The sequence below is a fragment of the Papio anubis genome, chromosome 2 (assembly GCF_008728515.1).
Source record: "Papio anubis isolate 15944 chromosome 2, Panubis1.0, whole genome shotgun sequence".
Lineage (NCBI taxonomy): Eukaryota > Metazoa > Chordata > Mammalia > Primates > Cercopithecidae > Papio > Papio anubis.
The window spans coordinates 66,672,153-66,694,731 of record NC_044977.1 but is presented as its reverse complement, the minus strand read 5'-3'; the positions used below and the strand labels follow the sequence as shown (position 1 = coordinate 66,694,731).

The 22,579-nt window shown below is 41.4% G+C and overlaps 1 protein-coding gene across 6 annotated transcripts in view; it reads right to left on the bottom strand.

Moving 5' to 3' along the window:
* Window positions 1-22,579, bottom strand: part of PDZRN3 (PDZ domain containing ring finger 3) — a 240,571-nt gene that overhangs the window by 11,608 nt on the left and 206,384 nt on the right. For all 6 annotated transcript variants that reach the window (XM_003894182.5, XM_031663199.1, XM_017955291.3 and 3 more), the window contains 2 exons: window positions 9,864-10,111; window positions 6,950-7,037 (listed from right to left, as the gene is read on the bottom strand). In XM_003894182.5, coding sequence (XP_003894231.1) covers window positions 6,950-7,037; window positions 9,864-10,111 — 336 coding nt within the window. The remainder of the gene's footprint in view (window positions 1-6,949; window positions 7,038-9,863; window positions 10,112-22,579) is intronic.

The window sequence follows — 22,579 nt, the reverse complement described above, 5'->3', positions numbered from 1 at the left end:
TTCCCTTCTGAATCTGTCAATTCCTCCAACAAATCTTTATGACTTAATCAGGGAGAAAACTTTCTTAGTTTCAGGCTGGAACAGAAGATACTCAAAACATTTATTGTTTTATTGTTTTAAGATATTTTCATCTGAATTAAGAACCACTTATGCTTCCTTCCTTATACGCTGCCACTAACCTCACCTGTGTTTAGTAAAATTAGTAAAATTAGTAATCGATTCTTCACAAATGCTAACTGTTTGACGTTTTTGCATGGGAGAGAAGAAGGTCCCATTAATAGTTCTATTCCCAGTTAGTTAGTGTTCATTTTAGAACACATACTCCCTCATAACAGCAGAATGGTGTAGAGCCCAACACTGCGTTTAGCCTTTGACTCCCATCACAAATCCTCTCAGGACAAACCGTCATGGGGACAGTCACGTTCTCAGTTTGATCTTTAAAACAGACATAAGAATGCTAGTGTTCCACTTCAAGGGCAGCACTCCAGGAGCAGTATTCTATCTTAGAAGTGGTCTGTGTTATCAAAGGATGAGTGATATTGGATGAACAAATGCTGGTGAAGCACATTTCCAAATAACAAAGCAAAGGGTATTCTGGAGCTTACTCTAGGTATTTACTTGACACTGATGTGAGATAGGAAGGTGTGGGCTATAATATTTCCTTGCCTTATCTGGCCCTTCTTGGAACTCTAAACAAAAGCCAGAAAAGCTTCATTTAGAAGGCACAGGATACGACTTAGCCTCAGTCATTTAATTTTCAAGGGATGGTTCAACATCACAGAGAAGAATCTGGTTGCTGACAGTTAAGCACGGAGTGATCCATAATAGGCTTTCAGAAGCTCTTGAAAAACAACAGTGTAAGAGCTGGTATTGTCTCTGTCTCTGTATGGATTTAGGGTTTACCTTGTTTTCTTACAAAGAAGATTACAGTAAGGCAATGGTAGCTGAATAATGAATTGTGCAATGAAAGCAGTGTCTAGACTTGTATGCTGTGCACAGTAGGTGGTCAATAAAATTGAATGAACTTCAGAGTCCAAGGCAGGATGATCCAAATGAAAAACCAGTTTGGTTCCATCTTTAATGAGGGAGGTTGCCTTGAGCAAGTCATTGAACTTCGACAAACTTAGCCATTCTGTGGTTTTAAGATACAATATTTTGGGGACTCAGTGGAAAGTAAAATTCCTCAAACTTACTGGGTGGTTTGTAAATTCTCAGCATTTCTGTGTGACGGATCTAGTTTTACACAATTGAGCATATTGCTGAAAGCATAGAAGTTATCAATATGTATCTGTCTGTGATGGAGATAAGATTTCAAAGAAGACTATTAATCAAACTGGTATGAATAATGTAGTAACATTATCTGGATTACAGCTACCCCTGTTACTGGTATCTTGTTGCTTACTGGTCTAGATGGACTGTTGATAAAAACGAACAGCTAAGCCTGACATTTCAGATGAAATTGAAACGATATTCCAATTAAGAGTTTTAAGAGGGCCATTCCACCTTGTTGATTCAAACTCTGTTTCAGCATCAGCTACTTTAATCAAAGGGGATCTCAAAGACTCATTTCAATGCTTTATCCACCTCCAGGAAGACTGGCCACTAAAGCATAACTCTTCAACTTATTGGTCCAGGTTGCTGTGCACATTTAAGTTATCTCAACAGTTTCCATGGTGTTATGTGGGATATAGACATATCTCTAAAGACTGCATTTTCCCTCAAGGACCTTATGTTTGAGATACGGTAACAAGGCATTTTATTCCTTCATTCAAAAAACATTTCCGGGTGCCTACTATATGCCAGACATGGTCTGGGCAAAAGGAATATACGGTAAATGAGTTAGACCAGAGCCTAGCTCTCAGGGAGCTTGTATTCCAGTGGGGAAGACAGATAAGAAGTAAATAATGGGCTGGGTGTGGTGGCTCATACCTGTAATTCCAACACTTTGGGAGGCCAACGCAGGCAGATCACTTGAGGGTCAGGAGTTTGAGACCAGCCTGGCCGACAAGGTGAAACCCTGTCTCTACTAAAAATATAAAAATTAGCCAGGTGTGGTGGCACATGCCTGTAATCCCAGCTATTTGGAAGCTGAGGCAGGTGAATTGCTTGAACCTAGGAGGCAGAGGCTGTGGTGAGCCAAGACTGCACCACTGCACTCCAGCCTGGGTGACAGAGCAAGACACAGTCTCCAAAAAAAAAAATGGTACTGGTGGCATAGGGGTGCTTCAGAGAGTAGCCAGGGAAGCTCCTCTGGAGAGGTGACATTTGGAGAAAAGATTGAGGCATGTAAACATCTGGGGCACTGCCACGCAGGCTGTTAGAAGGCGTAGTACAAAAAGTGGCAAACACCCTGATTACACAGGAAAAGTAATGAGGAAGCCAATTCAATCCAGGATGGGGCTGACCAGGAAAGGTTCCCTAAGGATCTCTTCCTTGTCCTGTGCCTCAAAGGCTAAAGAAAAAGTTCTAGACTGGCTGGGGCATCCTGCATAATCTCCAGGTCAATCCCGGTTCCCTTCTGATATACTTAGCTTCCTCTATAAAACCAGGTTTGGAGAGCATTTTAGTCTCCTATTGAAATTGTAGCTTTCCTTTCCTTTCATTACATCATGAGAACACAATACAGGTGACAGTAGTTTCACAGCCTACATAGGATGCTTCTGATGAATCGCCTGGGAAATTAAAACAATAGACAAAAGGAAAAGCCTTCTTTGGGCATGTATTTTCTTTCTTAATTGCCTACAGGAAGATGTAGAGCAGGTGTTCAGTGCCTGAAAATTTATGGGTAATTATTTGTCTGCTCAACCCTAGGGTACACTTGGGTGTAATCCCTTTAACTCTAAGCAGTCTCATAATAACAGGGATTTGACACTTACCTAAATATGATCATTTTGTGTACTTTAAAAGGGAGAACATCTGTTTTTCTTTTCTTTCTTTTTTTCTTTTTCTTTTTTGAGACAGAGTCTTGCTCTGTTGCCCAGGCTGGAGTGCAGTGGCACAATCTTGGCTCACTGCAACCTCCACCTCCTGGGTATAAGCAGTTCTCCTGCCTCAGCCTCCCAAGTAGCTGGGATTACAGGTGCATGCCACCATGCCTGGCTAATTTTTGTATTTTTAGTAGAGACGGGGTTTCACCATGTTGGCCAGACTGGTCTCGAACTCCTGACTTTGTGATCCGCCCACCTTGGCCTCCCAAAGTGCTGGGATTACAGGCGTGAGCCACCGTGTCTGGCCAGAACATCTGTTTTTCTCTGTGCATTTGCTTTAATAAAATCTCAACACACTCATACATATTTTCCTCGTATATAACATCCATGGAACTAGTTGTTCTTTGGAAGGTGCTGACTTTAGTCCAATTCAATTTAGATGATAAGTGGTCTGTTGCGATTGGCCCCTTACTTAAATATAACAGCCTGATTTTACTAAAATTGAACCCAACAGTTAGAACAAAACAGGATGGAATCTAGAAGGCAGATTGCGACTGTTCTAAGAAATCTCGTGCAGAAGCAGGGATGACAGGCACGTGCCAGTCTCCCTGGAAACTGGGCCCACTTTAGGCAACTCACTTCTCAGCATGTGGGGTTTATTAATTAACCTTCTGGAAAGGACTGAGCAGAGGCCCTTTCAGAGACACACCTCTGAAACAGCAATGCTGGAGGTACAGCTACTGTTCTGTAGTGGAGAGACCCTTCCGGTGAGTGGCTGCAGTAGGCCTCAGCTGATGTGTTCCTAGCCTAGGAGGCCTGAGCCATCACCGCCACAGAACTGAGGACAACATCTGTCCAAAATTGCCAGGTTCATTTTAGGTAACAGAAATGACCTGGTGACATCTGAGTTGCTGTGGACAAAAGACCAAATGTTTAAAGCAAGACTTCCTGGCTGCTATGGACTCACAGTACTCCATGGTAACTGTTCAAAGGGGCTAGAGATGGAGAATGCCCCTATTCTGGTTGTTTAAGAAGAAATGAAAAGCTAATGTCTAATGGTCCTAAAGGCTTGTGAGCTCCTTACAGGCAGGCAGAGTGGTGACTTCCTGATTTTGCATTTCTAGGGCCAAACAGTATATTTAATGTAAGAGATGCTCAGTAAAATGAATGGAATTGAAAATAAACACGAATATAAAGTCTGATGGCATCCAAGGTCTAGCTTAAAATATTAATCCTAGGCTAGTTTTCTAAACACCTGCGTTGTGTCTGCTTTTATTCATGAAAAGAGAGAAGCAGTCTTAGGAACTCAGTGTCACATGCCTACGAGGGGTTTAGTCATTCCTAGGCCCTGATAATTTTACTCTGCATGGACAGTGTGGGCAATAATCATGACTCGGGGGCACATCTCTACACTGCAGTGAGTGAAAGGCACCACCAAAGCCTCACTGGAGTGACTCAAGAGAACAAGAGGAAATGATAGCTTGGGCTTCTTTATCTGGGCCTGTGGCCTGTAGGTCAGGGTAATGGGCACCGAGGTACCTAGGGACCTTGTTAAAGTGCAGATTCTGATTCTGAAGATCTGGGGGGCCAAGTTTGTGCAGTTCCCACATCTCCTAGATGAGAACTCTACTTTGACCAGCCAGGCTGCTGGTCCTCCTACCACACTTTAAACAACAGGGTTCTAGGGAACAGTTTCTGAGTGGCTCCCTCCTGCTTTGAAAGCAGGATGCTCTCAGGTGCTTTAGGCTTTGGGGAGAAAGACTCAGTTCAGGCTAGTCTTAACACTTCTTTAATACTAGCTAATCTCCTTAGAGAAAAGGCAGGATGTAGTGACCCCAGGCTCCCAACCCTCAGCGGGCACCCTTATTGAGCACCAGGATTTAATAACACTGGCTTGTGTCCACTGTATTTAATTGTATGGGATTTTCTATTTAAGACAATGGATGCTGACTTTCTGCTTGAGGCAGTGGTATAGTGTTTCCTTTAAAATAAAATTACCGTAGTTTAAATAAGTTGAGTCGAGTTAAAGAGAAATAGAAAGCACATAAGAGTTCTGGTGATACTCAGATACAACAACAAAACTGTAAGACAGAATGGCCCAAATTGGGCAGATACTGTGGGGGCTCAGTGAATCTCCTGAAACTGTATGCAAGCTCTCGCAGGCAGCAGAGTTTTTCCAGAGAGGGGCTGTAGGTTCCATCAGATTCTCAAAGGTATTAGAAACTAAAAAAAGAACTAAAAGAACCCACTGCTATAAAGTCAAGTTTAACTAAATACCAAAGACTGCAGAGTCTCTACTACTTCATACCTCTAGCTTCTGAAACACCTGACAGCTTTTTAAAAGAACTCTACTTTGCCACAATTACATCATCAAAAAGCAGTGTCGTCCCATAAAGATGATTGAATAGCCCTCTGTTTGGAGAGCAGTGTTTCTCCAACAGTGTTCCAGAGAACTGTAGACTGAGGAAGTATAAACAGGTACTTGGCCAGAGAGGTGGGGGAAATTCTGCCCACTCCCCCAGGGGATTTACCAATGCTAGTTAGATAGTCGAGATTCTCAGAAGTCCTCCAAGAAATCTGTTTAGTTTTCTTCGATCTGGCATTTCTCAAATGTATTTCCTTATGAACCCCCTTTGGAAGGAACAAATTAAGGAAAAGTGTCCTGAAGGAGTCATGGCTGCTTCACCAAACATCCCTGAAGCTGGGGTGATAGGACACTAAATAAGAGGCAGAATCCTGATTTTTGAAAATGACAAAACTTCATTCCCTGGAGCAATCGTTAAATGGCAAGTGCTTTGGTAAGTGGTTGACAGCAAGCAGAAAGTCAAGTTTTTATAGTGGCCATTCCTGTTTAGAACAGCTGCATTTAGGGAAAATTTTAAAGTTTTAAAAACTTGCATTGAGTCAGTCATGCCACTGGCGACAAGTCCTTTGATTTGACTGTATCTGGCTAACCGTCAGTTAAGTCATCGTTTGCCCACATTTATTGATTTTTAACTTCTGTTTTGGAATAAGAACTCTTGGTAACTTTAAGTAGAGGAACACAGCTGTTCTCTACTATTCGACTGCTTCTGTCCTTGCACAGAACCTACTGCCACTAAACAGTTCAGCTTCAGAAGTATTGGTAGGACAGCATAGATTACACAACAGTTAGCCATGAAATTGGATAAAATGTTCGATTTTTTTCCTGGGTGACCTTTTGATGGTACCCAAGGGCTTGCCTGTCAACATCAGGTGTCTTTTTACTTTATTCCACAAGATCAGCTTTCAGAAATGCTCTTATATGTTTTGAAACCCCATTGAAATATAAAAGTGTTTCCCCCAAAATATAAATATATTATACAAGTTAGTGTTTCCTGTATTTTCTATCACCCTTATTAAAAGGAAAATGGGAAGTAGAACTCTGTTGGCAACCTGGTGTCCTCTAAATATTTTAAACCTTAACAAAGACCTACTTGACATTATGTAGCATCTTGAATCTTTACCTAATCCTGTGTGGCCTCAAGCAACACTTAAGAAGAGTTATGGATTTGTTTAATTTCTTCTATATCAATGTTAGCAAGCTTGAAGCAAGTGAAGCAGTGAACAAACCTTTTTGTTAGGACAGGCTAGCATTCACTGAAGTAATTTATCCACCTACTCTTGAGCCATCTGCCTTTGAGTAAAGAGTTGTGATGACATAAAAGGGAGGAAGGTGAGGAGGCTTATGTTAGTTACAAGAATGTATGGATTATGTGGATTCAAAGGTTGACAACAGGATTTACTGTCCTATCTTTTAAGTGATTCAAATTAAAAAAAAAAAACCTTACATTTCTGCTTTTGGGACTTGATTATTAAGCTCTATTTCCAAGGAGGGAAGAAGAATCTCAGCTGTGCCTTTCAAAGGGCATGAGTAAAAGTGGTTCTGCTTTTGTTATTTTTCCATTGGCATCTGTAAACTAATTTATGTTTATAGAGAACTTATTAGGCATTCTGTGTTCTTAATAATGACTCCTAAAATGAGACAAGGATGTTCTTCATACCTCCAGCTCCAGCTCCTCCCTGTCCATCTCCTGATGGATGTCTCCAATGTAGTCATTTGGATCGTAGTATTCATGGGCTGAGGGATGCCTGAAAAGAGATGCAACATCATTACAGCCCTGTTTCCAGTGTCAGGATCTGTTTCTCTTACACCCATGGTCAGGCCAGTGGCACAGGAACAGTTCCCAGGGTGTAGGCCCTTTCATGACTCACTTCCCTCTGGATGGGGCTCTCAGCACGGTCAGGACCTCCATCATCCTAATTTTACCATTTGCCTTTAGTCCATTTCCTGCTGAAGGACTTAAGATGCAAAGTGCCAGCCTGATGGGCTTTGTTGTTTGCAGAGCCCATCCCAGAGCCTGCCAGTCATGTGATTCAATGTGACTAATTTCTAACTCCATCTGTACGCAGGAAAGAGGACAGTATTTTACTGCTTATTGCTTCATTGTTAGATGAAAACTAGGCTCTGCAGAAAACTAGGCTCGAGCCCAGGCAACAGTCTAAGATATGTGCTGGCCCCTGAGACCAGTTCAAAAGGCTGAGACTGAAACTCTGCTGCTGTTACCTAGGACGGTGTCTTTTTGAATGTTACCCACAAAGATATGTTTGATATCACAATGCAGTATGCACTTACATGGTTGAAACGTATGTGCAAACATGTAGGCATCAATGCATATAATGATGTTTTATATGCATCATTATATGCATTTTTATATGCATCATATAACAATGCATATAAAGATATGTTTCCCTAGGACAACATATGCAAAATACAATCCACAGAACTCATGACATCTTTGGAAGCGTCATTAAAGGAACCTCAAGGAGCAAAGGCAGTGGGAGTCATAACATACTGGATCAGTGGCTTTGAAAGGAGCTTAACAGTCCACGGTGCCAGATGCAAAGCTTCAGCCTCTGATTGTTGGCTGGGGACCCAAACCTTCACGTTCTCAAAGGTCATAGCACAGCAATCAATGGGCCCTAGTCTTCCCTGCCAGGCACTTAGTTTTGAAACAACAGATCAGACACGAGTGGCCATTCAAATAAGGGCTGGCTTTCAATTTTCTGGATCCATCAGGCAAATATACTGCCTGCACTTAAAGGGCTTTTAGTACTGAGGATACTGTTGGAAGGTCTGGGCTTTCACGCATCAACTTAACATTCCCCGTTCAGTCCCGATGCACGCTCTTGCTGTTGTCTGACCTAGCCAGAACCTGAAGAGGCCTGACCTCTGGACTCTTCTGACATTTCTCAAGTTGCCCCCAGGGGATAAGTCATGTCATGTTAACTAGACTTAAGAGGAAATTACAGGTTTAGCTTCTAAAAGGCCCGTCACTGTGACAGGCCAACATCTGAGAGTCAGAAGTAGCCTTAAAGGCCTCATCAATAATGTGAGGCAGTTTGGTCTGTAACGTCAGATAAATGGTTTGGATAATCATACTCAGTGAATCAGCCAGTTGTTCCAGAGGATCGAATGGGCCACTACAGGGTACTGTGGTTCAGAGCTGGGAGTTGGGGTCTGACTGACCTGCCTTTCCATCAGCTCAGTGGAACCTGGTGAGTTTGCAGTTCCTCACCTGTATAAACGGACAGTCATGAGAAATAAAGGAGATAATAGTGCTTTGCACATGTGCACACTGTGAGCGAATGTGAGACGGATGCCCTGTCCTCTGTCTTTACGCTACCAGCTGCCGCCAAACCTACTCTGTCAAGCCTGGGGAATTAGCCCTGGGTTCCAGTGACAGCTAGCCACTAAAATCAAGGGATGAAGCGCAAGCCTTTATTTGGAACTTGACAGAACCACAGGAAACAAGTGCTCACTCCAGCTACTGACTTACTACTAGGAATCCAACAGGTATTACCCAGTGGATTTTCCTGTAAGAGGTGAAAATGCCCTTTGAAATAAATGATCTGATCCGAGATGGAGCTGAGATGGGAAAACACAGGGGTGACCCTAACATCAGCTGGAGAGGCTGTGTCCTCAGATGTGCGAAGTCACACACGAAAAGCTTCGTTTAAAGCTATGTTGAACTGGACGCCTTGGAGGCCAGCAGTCTATCACAGAAAATGTCTTGCTCTTCATTTTTTCCTGAATATTTTACTTCACCCACTAAATTAACGGGGATCACTGCTATCATGTACCGAGTGCTTACCATATGCCCCATAGGCACTTCCCACATACTGTTTTATTTAATCCTTCAACGATCATAAGAGATTGATACTGTTATCCCCATTTTAATATAGGAAAAATACAGCCCCACAAAACAAAGTAGGTTACCCAAGTTCCACAACTAGAAATCACTTTGAGCATCAGGTTTGTCTGACTTGAAGCCTCTGAAGGAATCTTTGCTGCTGACAGAAATAAGATGGGAGAAGAGGTGTGTGTAAAGAAATCCATGTGGCGTGCTGAGTTGCAGCTGTTATTTAATTGGTTGATGCAGTACTTAGATGAGGCATGTGCGGGCTTATTACATGGATCCAGGCTTGAAATGAGACCCAAGAAAGCAGAAGGCACAACCTCTAGGGCTCTCTTGACACACACAACTTACTTTGTTGTCTATTTAAAAGAATGATCAGCATTCCCTCTAGTAATAACTGCATGATCTTCAAATTACCATTTGGGGTGATTAAATTTTATTCTGAAACAACTTTTACAACATTTGTAAGTAATTCTGTTCTTAGGATATAATTTGAATAAGTCCGCTCCAGGGTTATAATAAAGTAATTAATATGTCAGAGCGGTTTTGAGCAGGATTCGATTTATTGCCTCTATAAACAATAAAATTAAATACGGGCAACTTGGAGGAAAATTATAGGGTGCATTAATTTTTTTTTTTGCCACATGGAAGAGCAAAAAAACAACTTGGAAATACTTCTTTACTTAACGCGTTAGGGGTTCAAGATTAGGTTACTTACTCCTCTGGCAAGAGATAGGGATCCAGCACGGGCGGGCTGGGAGAGGACATCTTAGTGAGGGCCATGATATGTTCAAAGGTGATGTCGGTTTGGGTTCCCGTGTCCACCAGCTGCGACTCTGATGGAGGCGTGAACATTTTGGTCCTTGGTGTTCTTCTCAACACCTGCACCACTATGGGCTCCTTGGCTGTCTTGAAAGCTTCCACAGCCTGGTCATGAGTTGCTCTGGACAAGTCTTTGCCGTTGACCTTTGGAAAAATATTTAGGGTGGGACAAGGTTAGAATGAAGCAGAAAATGGAAGGACAGATACATGGATTGGCTCCTTTCATGTGTAAGCAGCTAAAAGAAGCAGGCGATGGGGTCAGAGAACTTCACTTCTCTAATGTTTAGGTTTCCCAAAGAATGCCTGGTGGAAAGAGTGAGTTTGGAGGTATTCAGATCTGGCATGAAATAGTAAATCTCACAGCGGGAAAGCTTGGCTTCCCCGTGGAATATCTTTAACACAATTTCATCACTTGCTAATCTTGCCTGTGAAAGAAAAGGCCAGCCTCAGCCTCCGAGCCTTTATCAGGCAATAATAGCTAACTAGAAATTCATTACACTGTTACGTTTTAATAGTGTGTATTTTTCCAGTTTGTGTCAGATGATACCAGTCTTCCCGTCATGGAAGTAATATGAAGTTTCCTCTTAAAATTAATCCTTTCGCTCTTTAAAAAGTCCATTGACAATATTAAGTAAATGACAGTTCAGGTCATAGGGGCACATGGCAAGTATTATGGAGAAGGAACTCAAATGGCCAACGTTTGGGGGGAAGTCACCACTGGCTTAATTGCTGTTTTGTTTCCCACTGTGTGCAGTGTTTTGCTATTACTGCATCCTCAAAGCCTGCACTTATTGAGTGACTACTGTCTGCTGCATGGCTTAAATGAAGATACCTCTCAACAGTTCTCTCATCATAGTCCTGTGAAGTTGGCAGGACTGAAAGTAAGATCATCTCCCTCCCTGCAGCCTCAGACCTCATGAGAGGACCTTACTAGTTCATGCTGGGTCAGAACGTTGGATGCTATGTCCAGGATTCTCCCCAATGGTACAATCAAAACTCACCCAACCTGGCTATCTTTAGAACAGCTTACATAAGATGAAATAGAAATCAGAGTCATTTCTAAAAATCAAAGTCATTCCAAGTTAGATGGAAGTCCAATGATTTAATTTATCCTCTCTTTTCCCTTCCCCCATAAAACAAAGGAACTATGTTCAGGTAGTTATGGGCAGAAAGTCTGGTAATATCTTATGACTGGACTGCATAAAATGCATCAGGCTCCACAATATTTTAATATTACGGTATTCCTCAAGAGGTTTCGTGGGCTTTTAAAAAGCAAATGTAAAATGATGGTATAGGAATCATATTCCACAGGACTGCAGAAGTTGCTCAGCTTCTCAAAGCTTTTCTGGAGAACACCGACCCACTCAAGTCACTCCACATAGCAATCCCTGAGTTTAAATCTCTTACATTAATAGTCCATTCTTGCAATGTGCGTGTTGTTAGCATGTATGTATAAATGTCAAAATGAACACTGAACCACAGCCATTTCCTATCTGGCATATATACATTTTCCTCCCTTAGTATCTTGGACTTCAAAGCATGCTGACAATTAGGTCTATCCTCAGAGCACTTCAATTTCCCTCTGTCCAGGCAGAACATAAGTATTGATTGCAAAGCTGTTTTTCTCTTTTTTTCCCCCAAACCCTTTCACTCTGGCCCTGTAGGGACAACAACTCTTAGGTCGAAGTGCATTGTAAACAACTGTTGGGTTGAGAAATAGATGTTGAATTCTTTCCTTGTAATGAAGCCCAAATGAATCATGCCAGTGGAGGTTATTAATGATTTGGATTCAATCCACTTAAGTAATTTATTTACATCATGAGGGAGTTCGGCAGAAAAGAACTCTGGGTCACAAAATGACTTGAGTGCACCAGTAAATAAGGAACTGTCTGAACCACCGAACTTTTAAATTCCCCATCCTGGAGGACTTGGAAAGCAGGGTTTAACACTACAACTGTTGCCATGTTTCTCCCTTTGAGAGAAGAATGAAAGGACAAGAAAGAATTCTTTCTAGCTTTCCGCCCCAAGTGACCTTGGTGAGTGCTTCCCTGCTTAGACCTTCGAATGCTGAGGGCTTGGCATGGGAGGGAATGGGGTGTAGATGGGGATGAAAAACAACTTGGGGTCCTGTGGAATTCATTCTGGGGCCGAACTGTTTGGGCCATATCTTTCACTAAATGTGTGACACCAAGAGTCAGATAGTACAGGAATTTACAATGCTACAGTAAATTTGTTCCTGAGAATAACTTAATGCAACAGATAGCACCCTTAGGAGGTGTGGGTGTGTTCAATACCACCCAGTCACACCGGTCTTCTGCCCTTTGTACTCCCTAGGGATGGCTTGCCCCAATGTTAGTTATACCCACAATGAATTCAGACATTAGGATTTTCAAGTGGGTGCTACAAGATGTGTCAAATTTGTTCTTCCTCTATTTAATACTATATAAATACCAGGCCTTTTGCCAAAAAGGAATAAGAATGGGATTTTCTTACTATGGTATCTTTTTCCTTTATAACTTCCTCTTCTTGTTAAGAGGAACACTAAGCTAAGTGAGGGAGAGGATGGGGAATTAGAATCCGGGAATCTTCTAGTTATGTCCAGAAAGGAACCTATAGGTCTACACTGTTTAGAGACACATAATTCTTACAAACACCACAGGAGACAATGTCAGCTGCCTGCGCAGCACGCACCCATCCTCACCCTAATGCTTCCTCTCTGCTAAAAGAACTCTTTGTTTCCTTTCTACCAGATCCTATATCTTTCCTTCTGGGGGAGATTTGAGGTGTGGATTTTGATGGGCTCCCGCCTATCATGGTGGTCTTGGTCCTTTTGCCTCATGATGGATTTAGGCATGGGTATACAGTGTAATTCTGGCTGGTTGGATGGGATGGGAGAACTGCTAGGGAGCTCTGAGGTTTTGTTCATCCTTAAACTAAGACATGAGACAGGAGAGGGCCATTTTCTGCCCCTAGGCAAGTCATCTGCATGCTTCCTTGGACTTGTGGCAGCATCTTGGGACCCTGTGGGGAGCTGGCCTCAGAGGCCAGCTTAACACACTGAGGATGGCAGAGTAGAAAAATGAGAGAATTGTGGTCCCAATAATATCACTGAGTAAGTGAATTAACCAAGTTTAGAACCTCTTATCCCCAAACTTCTTGTTATATTCAATGATACATTTCTTATACTTTAGGTCATTTGACTTGGATCTTAACTACCTACAGTCCAAAACATCCTAAAAGGTGTAAATATCACATAGCTATATTGTAAAATTAGGCACAAATGTCTTCTCATTCATTCCTAGAGACAGTCTTCTATGTGGGTAATTAGTGAAAAGCCTTCTCTGATCAGGAGTACATCTTATTTTATTTTTATAGCAAGGTGATGGCAACTATTGCTTTACTTGGATAGATTTTATAAACCAAATGCTAGTACCATTGAGTGGATGTTTAAATGGTACCAAGAAAATGATGCATGAAGGACCTGCTTGGATCAGCCTAAAGCTAAAAGCATTCTTGGCTACAAAGAGCTCCTCTGTGTTGAGACACACTCAATTACAAAAAGCAGGAAAGCTGTTCTGAATCCATCCAGCTTTCGGTACTATTAAACGGCACTGATACAACCACATCCATACTGCCCAGGTTACAGAGGGAAGAGCAGTAGCAACCCCAAAGGGAGAACTGGGACTTTGGGGTGACTAAGAAATGCCCTGTCATCCCACACAAGAATGTCCCCCCTGCCTACGGCTGGGTTCCACAGAAAGGCATTTCTGACAACTGTGCCCAAGAAAACAAATTTAGTAGCTCATGCAGTTTTCAATCAAATACAGCTCCAATAAGCTCCTCTACAAGCCAGGTGACCTCCTCCTTTTTTTATAGTTCAGAGGTGGAGTGTGCAGGGACGGCAATTGTGGGATGAAGCCAGCATTGGAATCCTGGCCGTGGGCTTTGGGCAATTTAACTGTTCTTTCCAGTTTCCTCATCTACAAAATAAATATAGCATCGTGCTTCTTAGGGTAATATAAAGTTTAGATGAGATAACTTACTTGTAATGCCTAAATGCCAATAATAAGAATTTACTAAGACTCCAGTGCTCGTGGGGATCCTATAGTAGAAGAGACACATTTTCCCATGAGGAAACAATCTATAATCAAAGAAGCGAAACCCAGCCTAGTGAGGTGTTCTTAAGAGACATTCGTATGCTGAAAGGCTTCTTAGCTTCCCAGAAGCTGTCCGCCCGTCTTGTGTGTTCCTGGGGTACCAATATGCACACTGATATTTTCAGTCCTTGAGTTGGGATTCTTGGAGGAGGAGGGGGGTGCAACAGATAAATTTTACAGGACTTGACCCCTGCCACATGAGCTTCTTGACAAGGTATTTTAGGCATCATTACATTCTCTTAAAAGAAGATGAGACAAGGCGGGAGTTTACTATCCTAGACGATCCATTTTTGCAGCCAAATTTGTTTTGAATTACCTTGTGCACATAACACTTATTACACTGTCATCTTGCAATCACATCACTGAGAGACTTAGCGAGGTGATGACTCCGGTGCACGCCGTCAGCCAACCGAGAATGACAACTTTTATTCTCAGGATTAGCATTGCATCTACATTACACAAAACGGCGGTGATGATGGCTGTGATTATAGACGGGATGCTCACCCAGTGACGTTTGGCCCGGTCAAATTCAATATCATTAACTCGCCCAATTGAGCAGATTGCCTTTAAAACAGTTTATGCAGCTTTAAAACCAAGTAAATGGAATGTTTTGGAACAAGAAATGCTGATTGCAAACTTTATCTTTATTATAAATTAAATGCTTAAATTATTCACCTAAGGCTCTGGCTGGTCCCCTGGGACTTAGGTGCAATTATGGCAAAAATCCAATCAGTTAGTCTCAAGGCAAACATCACTGACGCAAATATGACATGACACTAAGGGACCTTAAAGAGGTCCTTTAGCATAAGATCTCCCGAGACAAGACAGACAATTACGCTGAGGGCGTGGAACCATTCCTTGGTTCAATTTGGGCTGGAATAACATTGCTGTTGCTCTTCCTAGGAGGTACTTGTAGCTGTCTTTTCCACAGTCGGTCCTGAGAACTAACACAAAGCTGGCCAGCTTTCCATGTGGGAGGTAAATTTCACTGACAACCCATCTGTCTATCTTTCAGTCATTCACTCATTCAGCAAGAATTCACTGAGCTTATTTAGTGAGACCAGTTCCCTTCTTGGCTGACGGAATGTCACTGAAAGAAGTCCTTGGAGGAAAAATGAGGCTACAACACATGGGAACTACTTAAGAAATGGGCAGATAAATGCATTATGGGTGGCGTTTTACCCAGACATCCAGTGACTCAGAGACTACACACGATGGAATGCTAGCCAGGCCCATAACCCAGAGACAGGCTTGGTTTTCACGGTCTACTTAGAAATACCATGGGTTAAAGTATTGTCATACAGTAGCACCTTTCAAAACAGAGTCCCAGAGAGCCTCCAAAGTTTTCTACAACTTAATTGTAAGCAGTTCAGGATATTTTAAAATGTAGTATTTGGAAAAGGCATACTATATTCTCTCCAAATTAGAAACTAAGTACCCATTTATGGGGGACATTTGGTTTCTGAAGTTCAGCATATCACAGTCACCTCTATTTCTATTACATGTGCAAATGACCTCATATAAAGTATGAATGCAATTTTAAATTCAGCCTAGTATAAATTATGCCCCTGGCTAAAATCCAACTTTTATAGGGTTCATTTAATTAAATACAGGGGCAGTGATTTCATTCTGTAAAATATCACACCTATGTTTTCAAACTAATTAAAACATAGAATCCACTGGAAGCAATAGACGATAATAAACTATATACTGAAAAGTAAAAGGTTTCAAGCCCTGATTTAGGTTGGATTAAAAAAAATCTTTTTTCATTTAGGAAACTCCTGTCTATCTTAATTTATTTCAAATTTATAGTCTCCTCTAGGGCTTGGAGAAGGGAAGGCAACTTATCTAAAATGCAGGTATTATGGCAGTTAAGAAGAAATGTGAGTTTCAGGAATGAATGGTGTTCAAATTAATGTGTTTCAGAGGAAAGTACTTCACTTCAGAGATGTATATCTGCAGATGGCACTGCCACAGCTATCAGTTTCTATGTATGGGTGTGTTGGGTTCTAGTTGGGACCTCAGCAGAGTTTGTCCATGGTATTTTCTAAATGCATCCTGATGTTATTTCCCTAGATTTGGCATTTTCACAACCATCAGATCCCCTCCTGACTCCATTTCAAGCATCCTGCACAGATAAATTTATAGCCTGGGTAATTTCCTTGTTAGAAAAGTCTTCTTTGTGCCTAACTGACGTGTCTCACATTTTAAAATCCTTTCCTGTTTTCCTAAATATAGAATTACATCTGACTACCAGCCTCTGATTAGTAAAATAGATGATGTGTCTTAGAGGTTAAAAACATACATGTACTTACTTTTTAAAAAGTAAATATTTTTAAAAAATAATATAAATACTTTCAAAATATTATAAAATACCTTCTTTTCAGATACCAATCCCACCTTAATATCTCCTTTGGAAACCTTGGTGTCATCACATGAAATCTCATATCAAGCAATGGCATCCAAATGTCCATTAAACTACAGTATATTTGAACCAGTATGAATCGAAAAATTAACATGTACATTTTTGCATCACCTTACAGGTGATAATTTGAAGCAGCAGCTCCAGATATTATAGGAAAGCCAACTGGCAACAAGCTGTTTCTACAGCCAAATCTCCCTATCTTCTACATCTCTTAAGAGTTCTTAGGAACTTGAGTGTCTTCTCCAGTAAAAAATACATACGTATTTAATGAGAAGTGTTTTTGCTCTTAAGCTTATTCTAGACCATTTCTTGATAGGATAAAAATAGTATCAAGGACAGTATCCTCTGCTTTGTGGAGAATGAAAAAATGAGGTTCAGAAGGGTATTGGAGTGTTTGCAAAATAATCAAGTGGCTCTTACCAAGCTCTCCTGCTGTCTCGGGTTTCTGTACTGCAGGTGACAAGGTGGGGCCATTTCAAGTGAAAAATGACACAGAGAGGAAAGAGACAAGAAACACCAAGTTTATAGACCTCGCAGAAAATCACAACATGCAAAGTGGCTTCTTTCTCTTGGACAACTGATTCTCTGTCTCTTTTAGAACTTCACTGTAGTACCCCGATTAGGGATGTGTAGGCTGAGGTGTGAGCAAACGCAAGGTGGCAAGTAGGGCAGTGGACTAGAGGCCGTATCCATCCAGAGGAAGTGAAGCCTTCCTCTAAATCACGCTGAAGTGCCTGTAAGGGCTGGCGGTGGTCCTGCTTCTGGCTGTAACTAGGTCAGGAGTCCACCATAGTAGCAGCACGTGATGATCTGGCCTCCAGACTCCTGCATTTCAGCCCTGGACACATAGAAGGGGCTGCTGGGTGACTCAGCTCCCTCTATAGCAAGGGCTTGAAAAGGGTGTCTCCCAGAGCACTTTCCGGTTGAACAGTCCATGAAAGTCGCTATCAGCCACTCTGTGCTTCGTTACTCACCTTTTTATACGTGAGTGTCCATAATACTTCAAATAAAATGCTGGAGCTTTTGACACTTTAATCATGATAAACCCAATCAGTGGTACAACACTTCCTCTGGGTCAGACACTATTCTATGCACTCTACCTACATTTACTCATGTAATCCTCACACAAGGGAAGTACGACGACTATCACTGTTTCACCGACAAAAATGAGAGACACAGAGGGCATCTGTGCATCTGCAGACATTTCATTTAAGATGCTGGCGGCTTTCACCTTGAATTGGGAGAGGCATGCTCTAAGTTCAGAATATAGAAGATGACATGCTTCTTTTTTACATGTCAATGTTATTGCATTTAATGATCCATTGGCATTATCTCCTGCTGTAAAGGCAAATACAGCCACAAATTGAAGGAGGAAGGTGTGGTTAGGTTTTTGCAAGCATCATGCCCAAAGCCTTTATGAAAGCCATTTTATTATGCCATTTCCTCTCCCTGGTGTAAACTTCATATTGGTCTCATAAATACCTTGAATAAACTTGAATTTGTTAACTGTTTTCATCAGAGTCTAGAGGGCTGGCTACAATAAAATTTCTACTCTCAAGCCTCTAGTCATCAGAGAAAAGGACAGGAAGAGTCCTCCATTAACGGAATTGTTATCACACGGAGTTAAAATGAGTGTTCAATGGTGTTTTATATTTGTGTCACCGTAGCCATTTACATTTAAAATTAGAGGATCCTTAAGGATGCTGCATGAAGATGCAGAGGAGCAGGCAGGAGTTCTACATCTGATGAGGGCCATTGTCAAGGTGCAAAGCTTTGGATCCATTTGCCTGGGGTTCAGTGTAGGCTGTAGCACTTGTGAGCTGTGCTATCTGGAGCAGGTTATTCATCTCCTGATGCCTTAGTTTTCTTCTTTGTAAAATGGGTTAACAGCAGGACCTAACTCACAGAGCTGTTGCTGAATTAGGCCCTGCATAGAAAGTAGTTATGGTTCATGCCTAGTGCACAGCGAGTGCTCAACGAAGGTTAGCTATTTATTATCCTCATTGACTTGCAGAATCAATGTGCCATGTATTGATAAAGTGGTGAGCAAGGCTCAGTAACACTGGGTGAGAGTGGGCATCACTGGGGCTCTAGGGTGAGACACATGGGGGTGTAAGTAGTCCATGCTCTGCCATTTATCAGATGTGTGACATTGGGTAAATTACTCCATCTCTGTGTGCCTCAGTGTCCTCAATAGGATATGAGGAGTATTTAAGTACATGCTTCATAGATGATACCTGAATGATGTAGGTAAAGTAAAGCTCTTGGCACAGTGACCAACGTCAGCTGTTGTTATAACTGTCCACATTTAGACACATTTCCTAGCCTCTTCCTGCACCTCATGTGTAAACAGGTTGTAAAGATTCCTTGTAAAGAGCTTGGAAGAGCGCCTGGCTCTTAGCACACTCAGTAAATGCTATCTTTTACAGGAAACGCTAGCCTAGGTTTGGGCTCCCAAATTCCAGCTGCCAAATTTCAGCAAAAACCATACTCCAAATAAGTCACATAAGAAAACCCATGAAAAGCAGTTTATGTTGCAGTCATGTCTAAGGGAGGAGCCTTTTCTGGATCCTGGGAGCCATTTCAAGGATGTGACACTGAACGCCGCATATGGGCATTTGTTCTGTGTCGGGCATTGCAATAAATGCTTCAGACACATGATTTCATCCCATCTTCAGAATAAGGAGTCACTGGTGAGGTAGGTGGTGCTATCTCTACCACCTCAGAAGCTGAGCAGCTTCCTAAAAGTTGTGCAGCTTATGAAAGTAGAAATGGGGATGTGACCCAGGTCTGCCTGACTTCAAAATGCGTGTTCTAACCACTGAGCAGCACAGCTGGCAGTGCTGTTACCTGACCTGAGCTGTAAAGCAAAGGAAGCTGACATGTTCAGTCACCAGTGACTGTATGATGCCAAGATGTGAGGGTGTAGTGAAAAGGGGCAGTCATCAACAAGAGGGAGAGGTGGGGCCTGGAGGTAGAAGGTGATGTTCCAGTGAGAAGGACACTTGCCAAAGGAGGGTGTTCGTGGTACATGCCATGGCAAGGGCATGTGCGCTTTACCCTGAGAACCAAGTCAGCTGAGTCTACTGACCTTTCCCAGGAACTCACCTTGGTAATGGTATCATGTTTAACAAGCAGGATGGAGAAAACACTAGTTGTGGATATTCACTAACCTACCGGAAATTGATTTTCTTCTGTCTATTCATTTCTTACTAACTTGTCTCATCAGATTTCAATGTGTTTGTCCTACAGATGTCCTATAGGCCATGTGTAAAGCCCCTGGGATGGAATGTCATTTAAAATAGTACAGTTAGGACAAAAGTAATGTCAGTCATTTCTCAGAGTCACAGAAATCTCTGAGCAGCAAGAAAACAAGCAATATCACTTTTTTTTTTTTTTGAAAAATGCTTATTGGACTTAATAATGTCCTGTTCTTTATTTGTTCCTCTTATTATAAGAGTATGAAAACTCCTTAAACACAAAAGTCAGGTAACAAACCAATGAATGCCAGGAAAAATCAAAGCTAAAGTTGATTCACTGTAAATAGAATTTCCTGGCTCTTGTGGATTTGTGTTTCAAAATTTTAGTGTAACCTACGAAGAGTGGTTTGGCATCTTTTTTGTTCTTTTTTTTTTTTGTTTTCTATCCAAAGAAATAAAATTATGATGTGTATCACTTTGATCAAAATTAATTTTGGCTCCTGCATCGCCAACTAGTTCATCTTGCAGTTTACAGACCATGTGGAAAAACTTTCATTAAATTGATTGTGATAGGATCCTTGGAAGAAAATGCTGTTTATATTAAACCATGGTTTTAGTGGTTCAAAACAACTCAGTTGAAAAGAGCCGGTGCCAGTATGAATATAAAACTACCAATGAGTGTTGATAGAATGGGCTATTTTTTTCTTTTGTTTTCCTATAACAGTAATCATTAGTTGGCTTGTCCATAATCAACACTCTAAATAAATTACGACAGATCGTCTCAAATGCCTCCAATTTCCTAGACAGCATTTAAAAATAATTCCACACCAGCGATAAACTAAAGAGTATGGCATGCATTTGAAATATTCTTCCAAGACGAAAGCCACTTGATTGCAGGAATCATCTTTTGCTTCTTTGAATCTCTAGCAATGTTAACACTTCCGAGTTATTTTCTACGTACCATACACTATGCTTGGCACTGTACATTCAATGGCTCATTCATTTGTTTATTGGTTAAATAATGATTCCGAATGACTTCACGCTCAGCACACTGCCTGGGGCTGCCAATATAGTGGTGAGCAAAACTAGAAATGGAAGCTGCCCCTAGGAAGTTGACAGTCTGGTGAAGGAGAAGGATGCTAGGAATCCCACTACTGAGAGAAGGAAAGAAAACCTGGCAGAGAGAGGGACAGGGGTTGGCCAAAGGGAGGTCCCCTGAGGAGGAGGTGTGGAGCACCAATCCAAAGAAAGGGCAGGATTTAAGTGGGGAGGAAGAGAGGAGAGAGTACTCCAGAGAGGGAAAGGCATGTGCAAAGGTCCTGTGGTAGGAGAAAACCTGGTACAGCTGACGGGCTGCTGGTGCACATGAGTGGAATGCAGATTATCACGTGTTAAGCCTGGAAGCATGGGCAAGGGCAGGCTATGCTGACCCTTGGAGGCTTCAGATTGGACTGTTTTTAAAAAATACTTTTATTGTTTATATTTAAGGTGTACAGCATATTTTGATATGATCTTTCACCTTTACAGTGAAAGAGATACATATTTAATAGAAACTGTACTTTTAGTATCCACATAACCCTTCTATTTTTCACAGTCAGTATAGTATTCAATATATTACATGAGATATTCAAAACTTTATTATTGCGTTTGATTTTGCACAACTGTAGCTAATGTAAGTGTTCTGAACATAAGGGAGGCTAGGATAAGCTACAATGTTCAGTAGGTTAGAAATATTAAATGCATTTTTGATTTAAAATGGGTTTAAGATGTAACTCCATCGTAAGTTAAGGAACACCTGTACATATGTGTAATAAAGTGATTACTATAGTCAAGCAAATTAACATATCCATCATGTTATAGTTGTTATAGTTAGCTTTTTTCATTTCTTTAGTATTAACTATGGCTAATAATAGTGTGTTACATACTGGAAATTTGCCAAAAGAGTAGATTTTAGGTACCTGCATCACCAAAAAATAATTTAAAAAAAAGACTTTGATTTTTAGATGATTTAAGAGGAGGGTGGAGAATCAACAAGATTAAGGTTTCCCGCCCCCCCCCCCCCACTTTGGTTTGTACCTTAGAGACATGATCATGGGAGTTGGCTGCTGTGTGAAGAAGAGATCAGAAAAAATTAGGATGACATGGGACAGGAAGGGAAGCCCTCCCACCATAAGCCCTTCAGAAAGTAAGTGACTTGCCTAAGGGTTATTAGCTACTAAACAGTAGTTTGGGAGCTTGAACTTGGCCTCTTACTTCCAAATACATTATTCTTTGTTAAGCTAAAATACTTGAAGTGTGAGGTCTCAAGACAAAGCAAATGCAAATACTAAATTTCAGAAGCTTGAAATAAATTAGGACTTAGATAGATCCTGGGCTTCTTGAGAATTTTCATTGTTCTGCTACTAGATCACTCCATACCGACAGTCTTTCTGTAATGGGCTCTGGATCCCAAGTCACTGTTCCTTCTTGGGGGCTTCCCTCACAAGTGCATGTGAATGTTGAGGACACTGTCTACTATTCTTACCCCAACCTGGGGTATTATTTATTTCTAGAATCTTCGCTTAAGACTCTGGAATCATTATCTCCCCCAACAAGGAGGTTGGATGCAGAAGGAAGAATGGTTTATTCTGTGAGTGGCTAGAAAAGCCACTGAATCTTGTATCTCAGAAATTCTCTGCAAAATGGGATGCACATTCCCTAGCCCCAGTGGGGGAAGCTCTACCCACTTTCTCTTAAAACTCTGTTCTTCGCATGAACTGTCCCCCATTGTTTTTAGAACCATATTAAAAAAATCCAAACTATATCCATTTTTAACCTGCCTAGATTTTTT